Source organism: Camelus bactrianus, chromosome 22, assembly GCF_048773025.1.
Source record: "Camelus bactrianus isolate YW-2024 breed Bactrian camel chromosome 22, ASM4877302v1, whole genome shotgun sequence".
In the NCBI taxonomy this organism is placed as follows: Eukaryota; Metazoa; Chordata; class Mammalia; order Artiodactyla; family Camelidae; genus Camelus; species Camelus bactrianus.
In genome coordinates this window covers 10,272,636-10,287,749 of record NC_133560.1, presented here as the reverse complement: position 1 = coordinate 10,287,749, position 15,114 = coordinate 10,272,636, and the positions used below count along the sequence as shown (strand labels likewise).

General features: G+C 46.2%; 1 protein-coding gene across 1 annotated transcript; it reads left to right on the top strand.

The window, feature by feature from the left end:
• The first annotated feature begins 1,309 nt into the window (after positions 1-1,309).
• BNIP1 (BCL2 interacting protein 1) lies at positions 1,310-14,409 on the top strand. The gene is made up of 6 exons (XM_010972270.3): positions 1,310-1,468; positions 3,336-3,428; positions 7,032-7,123; positions 9,371-9,472; positions 10,292-10,410; positions 13,778-14,409. The coding sequence occupies exons 1-6, from the start codon at positions 1,385-1,387 to the stop codon at positions 13,972-13,974; spliced, it is 687 nt and encodes a 228-aa protein (XP_010970572.3). The 5' UTR covers positions 1,310-1,384; the 3' UTR covers positions 13,975-14,409.
• The last annotated feature ends 705 nt before the right edge of the window (positions 14,410-15,114 follow it).

Below are 15,114 nucleotides of genomic sequence, written 5' to 3'. Positions count from 1 at the left end.
TAGATGTCAAGCAGGATTCAAGCAAGGCAGATGCCCAAGCCTGCAATACACAGCCTCTCTATTAGGAGCAGTGGGGTGATGAACACCTTAAGGCGGGGTGTGTGGAGTGGTAGGCGGGGAGCATTTAGCCCTGCTTCTTCAACACTACCCAAGGGGCCATATTTGGTTCTTGAGGGAGGATGTAGCTTTCAGTTAAGACTCTGCCAATTTCAAGTTGGGTAACCTTGGGGCAAGGATGTTTTGTTTTAATCTACTCTTAGCCCAGCTCCCCACCTGTGAAATTGGGTTATTTCCTATTTCAAGGGTGGTTGTGAGGATTAAGAGAAACAGCTGGCACTCAGGTCCTCACAATCTATGTTTGCTGAAGTGAACAAAAGTGAATGTGGTGGGGGCAAGTGGGGAAAAAGCATTTTAAAAAGAGGGAACAGTTGGGGGACCATATAACTCAGTGGTAGAATGCCTGCTTAGCACGCATGAGGTGCTGGGTTCAATCCCCAGTACCTCCATTAAAATAAACATAAATAAAATTTAAAAAAAAAGAAGAGGGAACAGCACATTCCACGGCTAAAGATCCAAAAAGAGCTTGAAGAATCCCACAAGGAGGCAAGGCTGATTCCCTTGAGGACCAGCTAAGAAACTTACAGGCTCTCTGATTTTATTTTTCTTACTAAATACTCCATCTGTGGAGGGTGTGCTCTTAATTATTTCCATCTACATTAATCCATCAAAACTGCTCCAGCGAGGCAAATTTAATAAATCCAACTGCACACAAAAAGGAACCGCCGGGAGCCAGAAAAAGGGTATAAACTGGGAGGTAACGATCAGTCGTGCATTTCAGAAATATCCCTCGGACCCTGGGCTGGACCGTCAGAGGTGCCCTAGCGACCTGCACTGAATTCCATACATTTAAAAAAGTAATAACAACAACGGCTGTAATTTTTCCTCCTTTCACGGCATAAGTTAGATTCACTGTAGAACATACAAGAAAAATACAAGAAAGTTTAAAGAAATCTAAAAAAAAATTGTTAATTCTACCTTCCAGGGACATCCCCACTGACACTTCCAGTCTTTTTTCCCCCTCCCTTCTCTGCAAAAAATATGCAGTCACTAGACTGGCTGATAGGCGGAAGATGGGGAGAGGCCACTGCTAAACCGTTCTTTATAATTCCTTCCTCTCTCCCTTTCGGTCTTACTAGGTCCACACTGAGAGGCGGACCGATTTCTCCCACGTGTCAGGGAAAGTCCCCGTGGCGCGGCGCCCGCGCCCCCGCTCGCCGCGGGCCGGGCTCTAGGGGGCGCTGCCGCGAGATCCGGCCGGGAGAAGGCGGTGCGAAAACGCGTTGGAACTTGGCCACCGCGGCTGCCCGTAGCCGGCAACCCCAACATGGCAGCTCCCCAGGATGTCCACGTCCGGATCTGCAACCAGGAGATTGTCAAATTCGACCTGGAGGTGAAGGCGCTTATCCAGGTACTAATTCCCGGGACCCCCGCCGGGGTCCAGCAGCCTTAAACCCAAGCTCTGCCAGCTTGAGCTCTGCGGCCTCACTTGCGAGCTTTCCCCGCTTGGTCTAGTCTCCGAGGTCGCTGGCCCCGCCCCATGGCCGGTTACCCCCTTACCGACCCGCTTTGGTCCCATCCCCTTGGCCCTGATCCATCTCGCTGACTTTGGTTCGCCCTCTTCCGAGACACCCCCCACCCCCGCCTCTGACCACGCTTCCCCTTTAGGGCTCCGCTTGGTCCCTACCCCACCCACCCCTGGCGTCGGCTCTCCCCGCCCCCGACCGCCTCACGACACACCTGCCACCCTGCTGGGCCCCGCCTCCTGACACCGTCCTCTCCATCACTTGGTAGCATTCTGGAGGCCATGAGCCCCGCCCCCTGTTGGCCCGCTCCTTGGAGCAGATGCCCCGTGGCACCAAAGGCCACCTGGCACGGGTAGCGCCGGGTGAAATGAACGTCACCTGACCGTAGTTATGATTTTGTAAATGAAGAAATCGAGTTAAGTGCCAAGGCGTGGACCAGAAGGCAGATAATGGCAAAACTGGGACCCGGACAGGGAAAGTCAACCTAGAGAAAAAACTTAAGAGTCTGCTCCTTCGTTTAACAGATTGGGTAATTATGTCCTTTGCCGTAAGCCATTTAAGGGTAGGAGGTAATAGAGCAGTAGACCCGTTGGCATAGGCAAAAGTTAGGAATGTAAATGATTCCTTGAGTTTAGAAAAAAATCAAAAAACACAAAACAAAAAACCTAGGAGTTTTAAACAAATCATTTTAGGCAGATCCTTTCCATTTTTAACAAATGCTACTAAACATTAGATGTAAACTCAGTTTGCAACTAGCTGTGGTAAAAAGTGAAGGAAAGTAAAGCTTTCCACGGAAAACAGATGTAAACTAATAGTTTGTTACATGGTGCAAGGACGTGTGATTTGATGAATAATCCAGACAAGTGAGGGAACTTGATGCAAACATTTAAACTGCTTGAACCTCACGTTTCCCATGTATAAGCTATAACACATCTGGGCCAATTCTGGAAAAATGAATTTAGGATTTATACAAATGAAATTGCCTTTTCATATAATCAAAGTTGCTTAAGCCTCTTTTTGCACTCTGTAACATTTGGGTTCTCATGATAGCTAGATTTAGTGCACTCTCACCGTGTTCCAGCTCCTCTATTAAGCCCTTTAAATACATCCTGGTCTGTGAAGTAGGTAATGGTGTGATGAGGAAACAGGCACAGAGAACTCAAGTAACTTTTTCAAGGTTACACAGCTAATAAAGTGTTGCAACCAGAATTTGAATCCACATAATCTGGCTCCATGGCCTGCTTTGAAACCTGGCCTCGGTAATTCTGAATGTTCAGAAACAAATTCCGACTCTGCCTTTGACCATGTCTGCAAACTGTGTGATTTATAAAAGACGGTTTGTAAAATTAGATTGAGTTGAAGAAGTTAATCTTGTCATATGATGCCAGGGATTTAGCACCCTGATTTTTGTGTTGGGAAGATCATCCACCTCTTGGATGTTCATTCTTGTCAGACGTACAAGCCCCTGTAAGTCTTCAGAATGGCTCGGTGGCATTTTGTTAAACTCCAGAAACTAAGAAGTCAAGAGAGAGCTGTGTTTCTGTCTTTGCTTTTATATTACTTGCTCAGAATTAATCTAAAGAGGGATGGGGAAAATGTAAATTACCATGTTTTTGCTTGTGTTGCAGAGGTAAACAGCAAAGATCAGGATGAATTACAGTCAGTAGGCCGCACTGCCTCTCACTGCACAGGTGGCATCATTTTATTTCATTGTCTTGAGAAAGGCCCCCTCACCTCTTCAATGTCTCCTAGGATATTCGAGATTGTTCAGGACCGTTAAGTGCACTTACTGAGCTGAATACTAAAGTGAAAGAGAAGTTTCAACAGTTGAGGCACAGAATCCAGGTGAGTATCTGCAGAGCTGAGATGCTGAGAGTGGGTAACGATGAACAGGACTCGGTCCTGGGACTGACCTCTGCTTGCGAGCTGTCCTGGTTCTTCAGTGAATGTTCAGACAGGGGAGTGGTAAATGTTTAGACAGTGGAGGTAACTACTGCTAACCTGCTATCCCAGGTAGAAGTGAGAAACTTTGAATGCAGAGCACTGCCAGCTGTGTTAACAAGTGGATGGTAGGGACACCGTTGTCCTTGGAAGTTTTCAACTTGAAAACTGAGGTCACTTGAATTACTTTCTGTTCTATACCAGTCTCTCCATCCCATTCACCTCAATCCATTTCCGGGGTCTCCTGGGATTTTTCCTGCTGTCAATCAGCCCAGCGTCCTCCTCTCTGTTTCTGTAGTCTCCAGTCACATTATATGCATATGTAACAGTCCTGAATTCGACTAGGGTATATGTACTGTCTCCAAAAAACAATAGAGTGAGAAAAGTAGCTGTTTGAATAGCATACGTGTTTCTGTGCCGTGCCCTGAGTGAGGGCAGGGTGGGTGGCATGGCTCTGTTCACCTGTGGGTCTTGGGGCACCTGGTCTCACTGTGTGTGGTCCTCGGATTTGAAGACTTGTGCTTTTTGTATGACATGGCCCCAAATGCCAGCCAACAACTCTGTTGCTGCTTAACATAAGAAAACAGTCTGTTCCAAAGCTGGTTGCAAAACTGGCAGTTTGGACCATGAGAAACAGTATGTCTGCATCCTGTGTGTTAACTTCCTAAGGGATTTTCAAGGGCAATTTTGGCAACGTGCAGTTTTTATCAGAGGAGTACACTTCAGGGTTTCAGCGGTGTCACTGAACCTAGCTGATCTCATGTTTGTTCTCTGTTCCCCTCTTCCAAACAGGTAACCGCTTTTATTTGTTACCTATGTAGTTTTCCATCGTTTCTCTACTCAGATACTAAACAAGACAAATATATTTTCTTATTTCTTTCCTTTTCTCATCTAAAAGGTAACAGACTAAAACACTGCTTTTTTTTAAAAAAAACTTAACAGTGTGTATTAGAAATCTTTTCATATCAGTGTGAGGAAGTCTCCTCATTCTTTTTTCATAGCCATAATTTGTTTAGCCAGTTTTCTATCAAAGGGAATTTATTTGGACTGTTTTTTTGCTTTTTAAAGCAAATTTGTTCCTTAAAAAACCTTTCTTCAACTCAGTGGCTTCAGTTCTCCAACCACACCCTCCACCTTAAGTAGAAGTATTTTCTTGTTAAGTTTCTGTGCGCTCACCCAGTGTTTATTTTCTGAACCCCAGCAATACATGTATGTATTTATTATGTCCCTCTCTGCTTCATCAGCTCTTCAAGCACCAGTGTGTCCCTGGCACCTAGTAAGGCCCTATTATACACATGATCAATGAATGAATAACCCCATCCCAGTTTAATCTGCAGCTCCTAAATGTTTATACCTGGAAACGTATACAAGATTTCTATTTGCTTGATGTTCTTAGCTCTTCCATGAATGTCTTCTTTGTGTATTAGCAGCAAGATTGTGTGATACTAGGTGAATTGGCTTCATAGCCTCAGAAGATGACATTCTTAACATAGTAAATGTTGGACATTAACAATGTGTAAGTATTTGTGTGAATGTCTTTGTATATGGTTCTCAAACTGGAATTTGAGAACTACTTTACCCCCTTTGTTTTCTCCTAGAACTCTCTCCGGTTCTCTGTGACAGAACTTCCAAGCCTCCTCTCATGGGGAGCCTGTACATTTCTCCCTCCCTGCCTCCCTCCCTTCTTCCTGTACGTCCATTCTTCCATTCCGTGATCGGTGCCCAGTACGTGCCAGGCACACGGGGTATACATAGTGAACACTAGATACAGTCCTGCTTTCACAGAGTTTAGATTCCATCAAGGAACCTAGATTTTAAACAAATCATTAACTTACCGCATTTGCAAAACCTTCCCAGCTCACATTCTGAGAATCCGAGCAATTTTCTGGCCGTCAGTTAGAAGTCACCTGTGAGCTAGTGAGATGGTGGATACAGATGCTTGTTCCAGACCATCGTGTACAAATTAGTACAAAAACACGCATGTAAATAAGTAAATTAGTATGTAAGTGAGCTAATAGTGTATGTCTTTTCACCAATAGTTTGATTAAAACTGGAACTTGTTTTGATCTGAAAACAAAAAATATGTCATGACCAGAGAAAGACAAATAACATATGAATGATACCACTTATGTGTGAAATCTGAAAAATAATGTAAGTGACCTTATTTACAAACAGAAACAGACTCACAGACATAGGAAAAAAAAACTTATGGTTATGAAGGGGGAGAGGGAGGGGAAAGATAAATTCGGAGTATGGGATTAAGAGATACACACCCCTCTATATAACATAGACAAACAGCAAGGATTTACTGTAGAGCACAGGGAACTATATTCAATATCTTATAATAACCCGTAATGGAAAAGAATTAGAAATATATATATATATGTATGTATAACTGAATCACTTCACTGTTCACCTGAAACTAACACAATATTGTAAATGAGCTATACTTCAATTTTAAAAATATATATGACATGAGAATTGAGGTGTACATCCTTAGCTATAGTCTGTCGGATAGTTCTGTTTTCTGAAGTTCTTGGAGGGGCGCATCTCAGACTGCTGCTGGTTAGGTCCACTGCCCCTCACCGTGGTGGCCGGTTTGCGTCCTGGTGTTGGGACGTGTTGGGCTCTGAGCACTCTTCGGGCCTTTTGTGCGGCCTCGGTGGGAGGCACGTCTCTTCAGAGGTTTTTCACTTGCTGTTACAAGGTCTCCTGGGATGACTGCAACTCTGGGAGCACTTTTTGTGTTCATTTCTCCTCGTAGAGGTTCTTGAACCCCTCAAGGAGGGTGAATTTGAGCCCCAGATCGGTGTGAGGGCAGCTCCGTGGTTGTGTATTCTCAGGGGAGATATTTTATATGCTCTGGCCACACGTACCCACAGCAAAAAAAGACAGGCTTCCACGTCTTCTCTGTGCTGCTTGACAGACGCTCTGCTACTTCATCTTCTCACTGAGGCTGTGTCCCTTTGTGGCCCTGGCTTTGCGGTGTTCTCAGTTGCTGTTCCCAGCCTCATGTGGCCAAGGCTTCATCTTTCCCTCCCTGCATGGACTCTAAAGTTCTAATTGTTACCCGTCTACAGTGAGATGTGTGCAGAGATGGAGGGTGAGCGTTTAGAAACCGCTAGCAGTTGGATGTTTCCATCATATCCAAGGGTACGATCAGTGAGCTCCTATTTAGTCGTGTTTTTTCCCTTTGCATTCCAGGCACGCCCTAGGTTGCAGGAGGGCGTCTCCTGCCCCAGGGCAGCCTCGCACCATGCCCGGGAAGACCCCTCAGCTCTTAGCTTGCTTCTCGTTGTGTGGCCCTGGGGATGGTCCTTCCTTTCCTGCAGACTCAGCTATCTGTGTAAAAGGATGTTTGTTACGTGTGACGTGGCATTCCTAAGTGTTCTGTTCTAGAAGGGTTTTCAAGTGCTACTGTATGACTTTGCTAGAAATAGAAGTGCTCTCCAATTTTTGTATTGGCTTTTAAAGTCATTTTAACTGAGAGCTGTTTTCCCTCCAAAGGAGCTCGAGCAGTCGGCTAAAGAGCAAGACAAAGAGTCAGAGAAGCAAGCGCTGCTCCAGGAAGTGGAGAATCACAAAAAGCAGATGCTCAGGTAGGGGGGGCCTGGCCTCCTGCCAGTGACCTCGGCTGGGCCACCTGCTCCCTGCGCGGCTTGTGCCTGGGTTTGCCCAGTAAGCCTGACTTACCGACTTGATTGTGTCGTTTACTGAATGTAATTCTCAAAGCCAGCAGGCAAGCGGGGGCTGCTGGGTGGGTGGACCTGTGCATAGTTTACAAAAGCATATTTAACATTCTGTATTTTATGTTTTAAAAAGCAAAAACATGATTGCTTTTGTAATACAAGGTCTTTTTGAATCTAAGGAGAACTGATACCAGAAAAAGTCCACTGAAAGTGAACCTACTTAAAATGGACCAACATTTAGAAAGTTCTGAATGGGGCTTCATCTTTAACAGTGAACAAAAAAACGCAAATAAGCTTATGTTAAACAAAATGGAGGTTTCCATTGCAAGTATACTAACCCCTGATGACTTAATTAGAAGTATGTGTTATTTCCTGTTGTTGAATTGGGGGACTTCTCAACAAAATTGTCTGACAGCATGAAACCGTACCTGATCCTTCACATTTGATGTTTGCACCATAATCATAAAGAAGGTTGATACTTGCAAAAATATTTGAGGGCCCCATCAGCTTTCCCAGTCACCTGGTAGCCAGATCATTCTCTTTTGAAGTCGCTAGTGTGTCACATCCTCAAAGGTTTTCTCTCCATCTTTGTCAGTCGGTCTAACTGCTTCTGATTTGAGTACTTCTCCAGCATCACCCTCCCCTGTGGCAGCTGTGTTTATAACACCCAGAGGTCAGGAGGAAAGGGACTGACACAGACAGGGGCGTGGTGGAGGCTTGTGTGAGTAGGGAAGGATGTGTGAGTGGTGAGCGGGACCAGCGTCAACGGTAACGTGTTTGGCTCAAGAGTGATAACTTTGTGTTACGATGGCTTTTGTTTCCCGAGACCACCGTGGAGACTCAGATTATACACACTGAGTAAAGGGGACCCCTTGTATAGCGTCTAGCCAGTGACACCAACAAAATCAGCTCAGCATGGGTTTAAAGTTGAGAGTGGCCTTCATGGTGTGGAATCCCTGGATAGAGGAGAGAAAGCAGTAAATTAGTACTTTGCCAGTTGTGCGTTGAAACAGTACCGTGCTGGGTTATCGGGCTCATCACACTATACGGTAAATATCTCTTTGCTTGGCTTTCTCCCCAGTGAATGTGAGCCCCTTGAGGGCAGGCACTGTGGCTCGTTCATCTCTGCATTGCAGGGCCCAGCAGAAGCCCCTTGCAAACAGATCGAAAATGTAATTGATTCTTTTAAAATACCAGGCGTGGGACGGCGTGGCAGACGCTGGTCAGGCATCAGAGAGCTCACCTGAACACTTTGAACGCAGAGGTGCTGTTCAGGACCACTCTGCCAGTTCATGTCCCCTCGTTTGCCTTCTTAAATATTCTGGGGGTTGGCTCAGTTGATTTGAGCCAGCTGCAGAAGAGTTCTAGAGTATGAGTTTGATTCTCTGAGGGGCCCAGTTCACTTTTTTATAGTCTGTCCACACACTCTTACCTCCTGAGATCTCCAAATTTCACCAAATTTGAGTTGTTTCTCGCAAGGGAGCTCAGGTAAAGAGAGTGAACAAGTCATGTCAGACTGGGCCATGCTAATACCGTATGTTCGTGTTGTCCGTAATTGGGCTGTGGTTTGTAAAGAACAGCAAATCTTGAAGAAATGTTGAAGAAGACTGTCTTTTAATGATTTTTCTACTTCCTACTACGTATATTGATTTGAGCAGCTGACGGGTCAGTGGCTGTCGTTCTGCGTCTGGTGATACAGAGATGAACAAGGCATGGTTCTCGAGGACTGAACCAGGCAGTACCCGAGGCAGAGCAGTGACGTGTAGGGAGGAACTGGAACGGGGCCTCGTGTGTCCAGCTGGGGAGTGTGGATGTTGCCCGAGTCTGGAGCCATTGTGGGGCTGTAAACAGAGGCGTGCTGTGGCCAGACTGCTCCCTCGGGCTGCCCTGGGGGGACAGAGACAGTTCTGAGCTGCAGGAGAACGTCCCAGGGGCAGCCTCCAGGGTCCAGATGAGAGGTTCCGGAGGCCTGAGCTGGAGCAGTTGCCGGGGCAACCAAGGGGAAGGGGTGGCGGGAGGTGGGGCTGGGCTCTGTGGGCCACACCTGGGTGGCCTTCCCCACCACTCCCTTGCTGGAAGGAAGAACTACTGTGACTTGAACTGACTGACAGCCTGATGATGTCAACAGAAACTGACACACGACCTTTCTGATTCCAGCAATCAGACCTCATGGAGGAAGGCTAATCTCACTTGCAAAATTGCCATTGACAACCTAGAGAAAGCAGAACTGCTCCAGGGAGGGGACCTCTTCAGGCAAAGGTATCCGTCTTTTTGTCTCTCTGGGTGGTGACAGAATGGACCGCAGCTGGCAAGGCGCGAACCCCCCTGTAGTGAACCCTCTCTTGTTTTCAGCATAAAATTGGCATTTAATTCTATTATATAAGTAATATTTTTAAGTATGAAAAAAATGCTCGCTTATTTGTAATGAATTGGTAGAATAAAGAAAAATACAAATTACAAAGTGAAAGTAGGTCGTAACTGTGCTAGCCACCGACATTATGTTACATTGCTTCCTCCCATTATTTTTCCCTCCATATTTTTTATAAAGTCAATACCATACCACACATAAAATTTGGTCTCCCACTCTTCCTCACTTAGTATTACAGCACAAAGACTTGCCTGTTTAAAAAAAAACAAACAAAAACTCTTTAAACAAAATTTTAACAGTACATAGTGTTCTCTTGTATTAACTAGTCTGTTGTTTGTGTGTTTATATGTCATTTGTCAGTATTGTAAATAACACACCAGGGCACGTGTTAGGACATAAGGCTTTATCCGCATTCTGGATGTTTCCTTTGGAGAGATTTCCAGGGGTGAGATTTCTGGGTCTCAGTCGTGAACATTCCTAAGGCTCCTAGCACATATCGCCAGATCGCCCCCAGAAGGCAGCCCCGCTTTCTGTCCCCACCAGCAGCCCACAGCGGCGTGCTCTGGGCACAGCCTTCCCCCCACTGACCGTGATCTTTTTCAAAATCTGTACTAATTCGATAGATTAGAAAATGGGATCTCATGTGAATCTGGGGCTTTCTTGCAAGCCAGGCTTTTGTTGACATTCCTTCTCCCACTCTGGACTTGTAGGAAAACCGCCAAAGAGAGCCTGGCCCAGACGTCCAGTGCCATCACAGAGAGCCTCATGGGGATCAGCAGGATGATGTCCCAGCAGGTCCAGCAGAGCGAGGAAGCCATGCAGACGCTGGGTAAGGCCGGGCCTGTGGCAGGAAGCTGCTCCCGGAGCCCTGGCCCCGTCAGCGGAGCCCTGGCCCCGGCACCGGCACCGGCACCGGCACTGGCACCGGCACCGGCACCCTGGGCTCCTCCGCCTCTGCCCCCACCCTGCCCCCAGGCTTACTGGTTTGTGTGGCTTCTCACTCCTTTGACACTGTGGCCTTCCCCAGGGTGGGATACACTGCTCCTATTTCTCTTTTTGGTTTTTATAGTTGTGCTACAAGATCCATACCCACCCCCCATCAAACTGTGTTCCCCAGCAGAGGCACTCGCACGGGCTCATGGGAAAAGCAGAGACCCCCCCATCCCCCGGGCCCTCTCCTGGAGAGTGGGTACCCGCAAGGCTAGGGGAGGGGCCGGGGAGCCTGTTTCTCATCAAGGGCTCTGGGGATGCCCGTGGCCAGGCAGGTTTGGGAACCATTGTCCGGAATGAGGGTCAGTGTGCTGGCTGCCGGCTAGGACCTCCGCTTACTGCGGTACTCCTGAGTGCTATTTTTACTGTGAGCTCCTTTTAAAAGATACAGTCAGAGGCCACAGAAGAGGCATCTTGAGACCGTCTGGTTCTCTCCAGTGGCTTTTCCATGATGTCTCCCTTGCAATGCAGAAGAGAATCTGCTCTGTCCAGGATCTTCTGTTTGGGAAAACAGAGGAAGAGAGATTTACTCCTTGAAACACTTTTGGAAGATTTCACACGGAGATGGAGACCGTGGTACATGAGTCCCATGGACCCATCACCCAGCGTTAAAAATTGTCAGCTCACGGCCAGTCTTGTTTCACTCTGTCCTCACTGTGCCCCCATCTGGACTACTTGAAGCAAATCTCAGACGTCATCCATAACTATTTCAGTATGTCTCTCTAAAAGATAAGAGACACTGGAAACAAAAAACAAACAAAACCAAACCACAGTACCATTATCACCCCTAAAAATTATCTGTAATCTTGAACCTTTTTTTTTTTCCAGTGCGCTATTCAAACAGAACCAAAAGGAAAGCAAGCAGCTTGTCCCCAAGGTCACTCCCTGTATTTGAAACTTATCTGGGCATTTAGGCTCAGGACCAGCTGGTCACCTCCTCTGAGTGTGCACTGGGGAGTGCAGCCCGAGCCTGGGAGAGGCCTTGGGGAAGATGAGAGGGAGGAGCCAGCCTGCCCTTGGGATCAGGGCTTTTCTGCTCTGCTGTGAGTGACAGGACGCCCTTCCCCAGCACACGCATCAGAACAGACCGTATGTCTGTGGCTGTCGGGGTGCTTAGGGTTGTTCTCGGGGCGTATTTTGTAGGAGAGACAGTTGTTGAGAAAAGAATGCAGTTCTTTTATTTTTTCTAACTTACTTTTCTTTACATTTTCTAGGTGATTTTACTTACTGATTTATTTTATGGTTTTGGTGGGGGGTGGCGATAGGCTTATTTATTCATTTTTAGAGGCAGTACTGGGGATTGAACCCAGGACCTTGTGCATACTAAGCATATGCTCTACCACTTAAGCTACACTCTCTCTCCTCAGAATGCAGTTCTTAACCCTTTCCTTATGGCTCACAAATTCAGCTTGATTTAAAAGCCTATTAGGAAAAGAGTTTTTAAAAAAAAAGAGTATTAGGGATATGATGTGTGGAAATTGCTGCAAAATCATAGGACTTTTGGGGGTCGGGGGTGGAGGGGGCAGGATTGCCAGGGAGTTGATGGTTCTTGGGTATGAGTGATGGGACATGGCATTTCATGACACTATTCTACCTACTTTTTTGATGGTTAAAATTCTCTATAAAGAAAGTTTTAAAAGAAAAGGCCTATTAGGTTTTTATTTAACAGGTTCTTTCTTTGGTTTCTGAAACGGCAGCAGGCATGGAGAAAGGGCCGAGAGGGATTTTTGTGTATAGAGTCTTTGTTTTTACTCCTTATCTGTGTTTTTCAAAACGCTGCTCTGTTTCCTCTGATAATTTCTTTTATTTGCTTATTAACTTGTATTTTGTGGAACAGTAATGTAAATTACATGGCTAAGGCAAAAACCTCCAGGCCAGCCCTGTCCAATACAAACAATGTGAGCCACATATGGTAACTTAATTTTTTTTAATTATATATTTTTTCACATATGGTAACTTTAAATTTTCCATTAGGCATATTCAAAAAAGTAAAAACAAATATATGAAGTTAATTGTAATAATATATTTTTTACCATTTCCTCATGCAATTCATATTGAAAATTACTGAACTACTTTACATTTCCCTTTTTTCCCTAAATCTTTGAAATCATGTGGGTATTTTATCCGTGGAGACATCGCAGTTTGGATTGGGACCCATTTTATACACGCAGGTGCCATGTGTATCTAGCGGCCGTCACACCAGGCTGCACAGCCCTGGACGGTCTCGGGGGGAAACAGAAAGACAGCTCTCCCTCTGACACCCCCCTGGCCCCCAGCCTCCAGGTCTGCTCCCCAGAGGCTGTTACCAGTTTCTTTCGTATCCTTATGCAATCATGTATAGCGCAAGCAAAGTAAATATTACTTATCCCCTTCTTTCTTACACGAATGGAAACATTTCACAGACTCTCCTTCCCACTTTGCCTTCTCTTTTAACATGTTTCATCCTTTGGATGTTCTGATGCCTTATTGTGCTTTGTAGGAGAATCTTACCACGTAAACCTTCTTCCCCGAGTGTCAGGCCCAGAAACCCACACTCAGGAGTTAATTTGATACCTGGGTGAAGTGAGCCTGAAGGGACACGTGCCTCCTCCTAGGTTTCACGCAGGGGCTGGAGCACAGGTGTCACACGTTTAAAGCTACAGCCAGTGTCCCAGGACTGGAGGACTGGCGTGTGTAGGGCTTGTGACAGAGTGCAGGACACCTTGCCCTTCCACTGTCCCTCAAAGAGTAGGTGTGACCAGCAGGCATCCTGGCGGAGTGCACCTTGCGGGGGGAGGTCCTGCCTCCCAGCCCTGCCCCCACGGGGACCTCACAGTGCCTGTCCCCAGTCACCGTCTTAGTTTTGTGGCCGGCAGTTCTTAGCAGCGCCTGCTTCCTTCAGAAAGCGGAGTGAGGAGAGGAACCGTCCTCTGCCCTTTGCCCTGATGATGTCCACGTTGGAAGGACTGCTACTTATGGCCCCTGACATTGAATGTCAACAAACCACATCCCTCTCTGAGCTGGACGGGACCCAAGGAAGTGCCTGCCCTTGCTCTGTCCTGTTCCATGCTCCTCTGTATGGCCTCTGTTCACATCCTCTGCTCTGGCTCAGAAGAACTTGCTTCTGAGTGCGGTGTTATTTACTGGGGACCCAGCCAGCAGAGCAGAGTCTTTGGATTTGGTGCTGTGCAGTTTCTGAGTCAGGCTTCCTTCCTCCTTTGTTTCAGTTAATTCTTCCCGGACTATCCTGGATGCAAACGAAGAATTTAAGTCCATGTCGGGGACCATCCAGTTGGGACGGAAGCTCATCACAAAGTATAATCGCCGAGAGCTGACGGACAAGCTTCTCATCTTCCTTGCCCTGGCCCTCTTTCTTGCTACAGTCCTCTATATTGTGAAAAAGCGGCTCTTTCCATTTTTGTAAGGTCTGAGAGCTGCCAGCTTTTGCCCTCTGAGCTCCAGCATCAGGATCTAGCCACAATCCTGAGCTCTGATCCCGGCTATCACACCGATCCACGCCACCCCCCAGTCTGCTCCAGTCGCTCAGCAGGTCAGATGGAAACACAGCCCCCCAGGTTTCTGCAGTTGGCTGGCACGTAAGGGGGCAAGCAGAGCAAGGGGAAGGAGGCCTGTCATCGGGACACCTGCAAGGACACGGGGACTCGAAGAGCCGTCGCACAGTGTGGGTGGCTGCCACACGGGGCACCCAGAGGCCAGCGTCCGGGATTCGATGTTCCTTCCTTCTCCCTCTGCTGCTGCAGCCCTAATGCCAGGTCTGGCGGAAGGAGAGAGGAGAGGGGACAGAGGGGATGAAAACTCATGTCCATTCCTGGAATAAAGTTCGCTGTATTTAATAGAATGAGATGCATTCGGTTTTATAAGGTATCCCTCTGGGAATTTGTATACCTTTTTTTTTTTAATTGAAGTACAGTTGGTTTACAATGTTTTGTTAATTTGTGATCTACAGCATAGTGATTCAGTTATACACACACACACACATACACATACACACTTTGCAATAGCCTATAATGAAAAGGAATATATATGTATGTATGTATATATATGTTTCTGTATATATTCCTTTTCATATTCTTTTTCATTTAGGTTATTACAAAGTATTGTATATAGTTCCCTGTGCTATTCTGTAGGACCTTATTGTTTATCTATTTTATATGTAATAGTTAGTGTCTGCAGATCTCAAACTCTCAGTTTATCCTTCCACTCCCCCCCCGCTAACCATGTTTGTTTTTTATGTCAGTGAGTCTGTTTCTGTTTTGTAAATAAGATCATTTGTGTCTTTTTAAGGATTTCACATATAAGTGATATCATATGATTTTGTCTTTTTCTGTCTGATTTACTTCACTTAGTATGATAATCTCTAGGTCCATCCATGTTGCTGCAAATGGCATTATTTCATTCTTTTTTATGGTTGAGTAGTATTCAGTTCATATATACCACAACTTCTTTATCCAGTCATCTGTCAATGGACATTTAGGTTGCTTCCATGTCTTGGCTGTTGTAAATAGTGCTGCTGTGAACATTGGGGTGCATGTGTCTTTTCTAA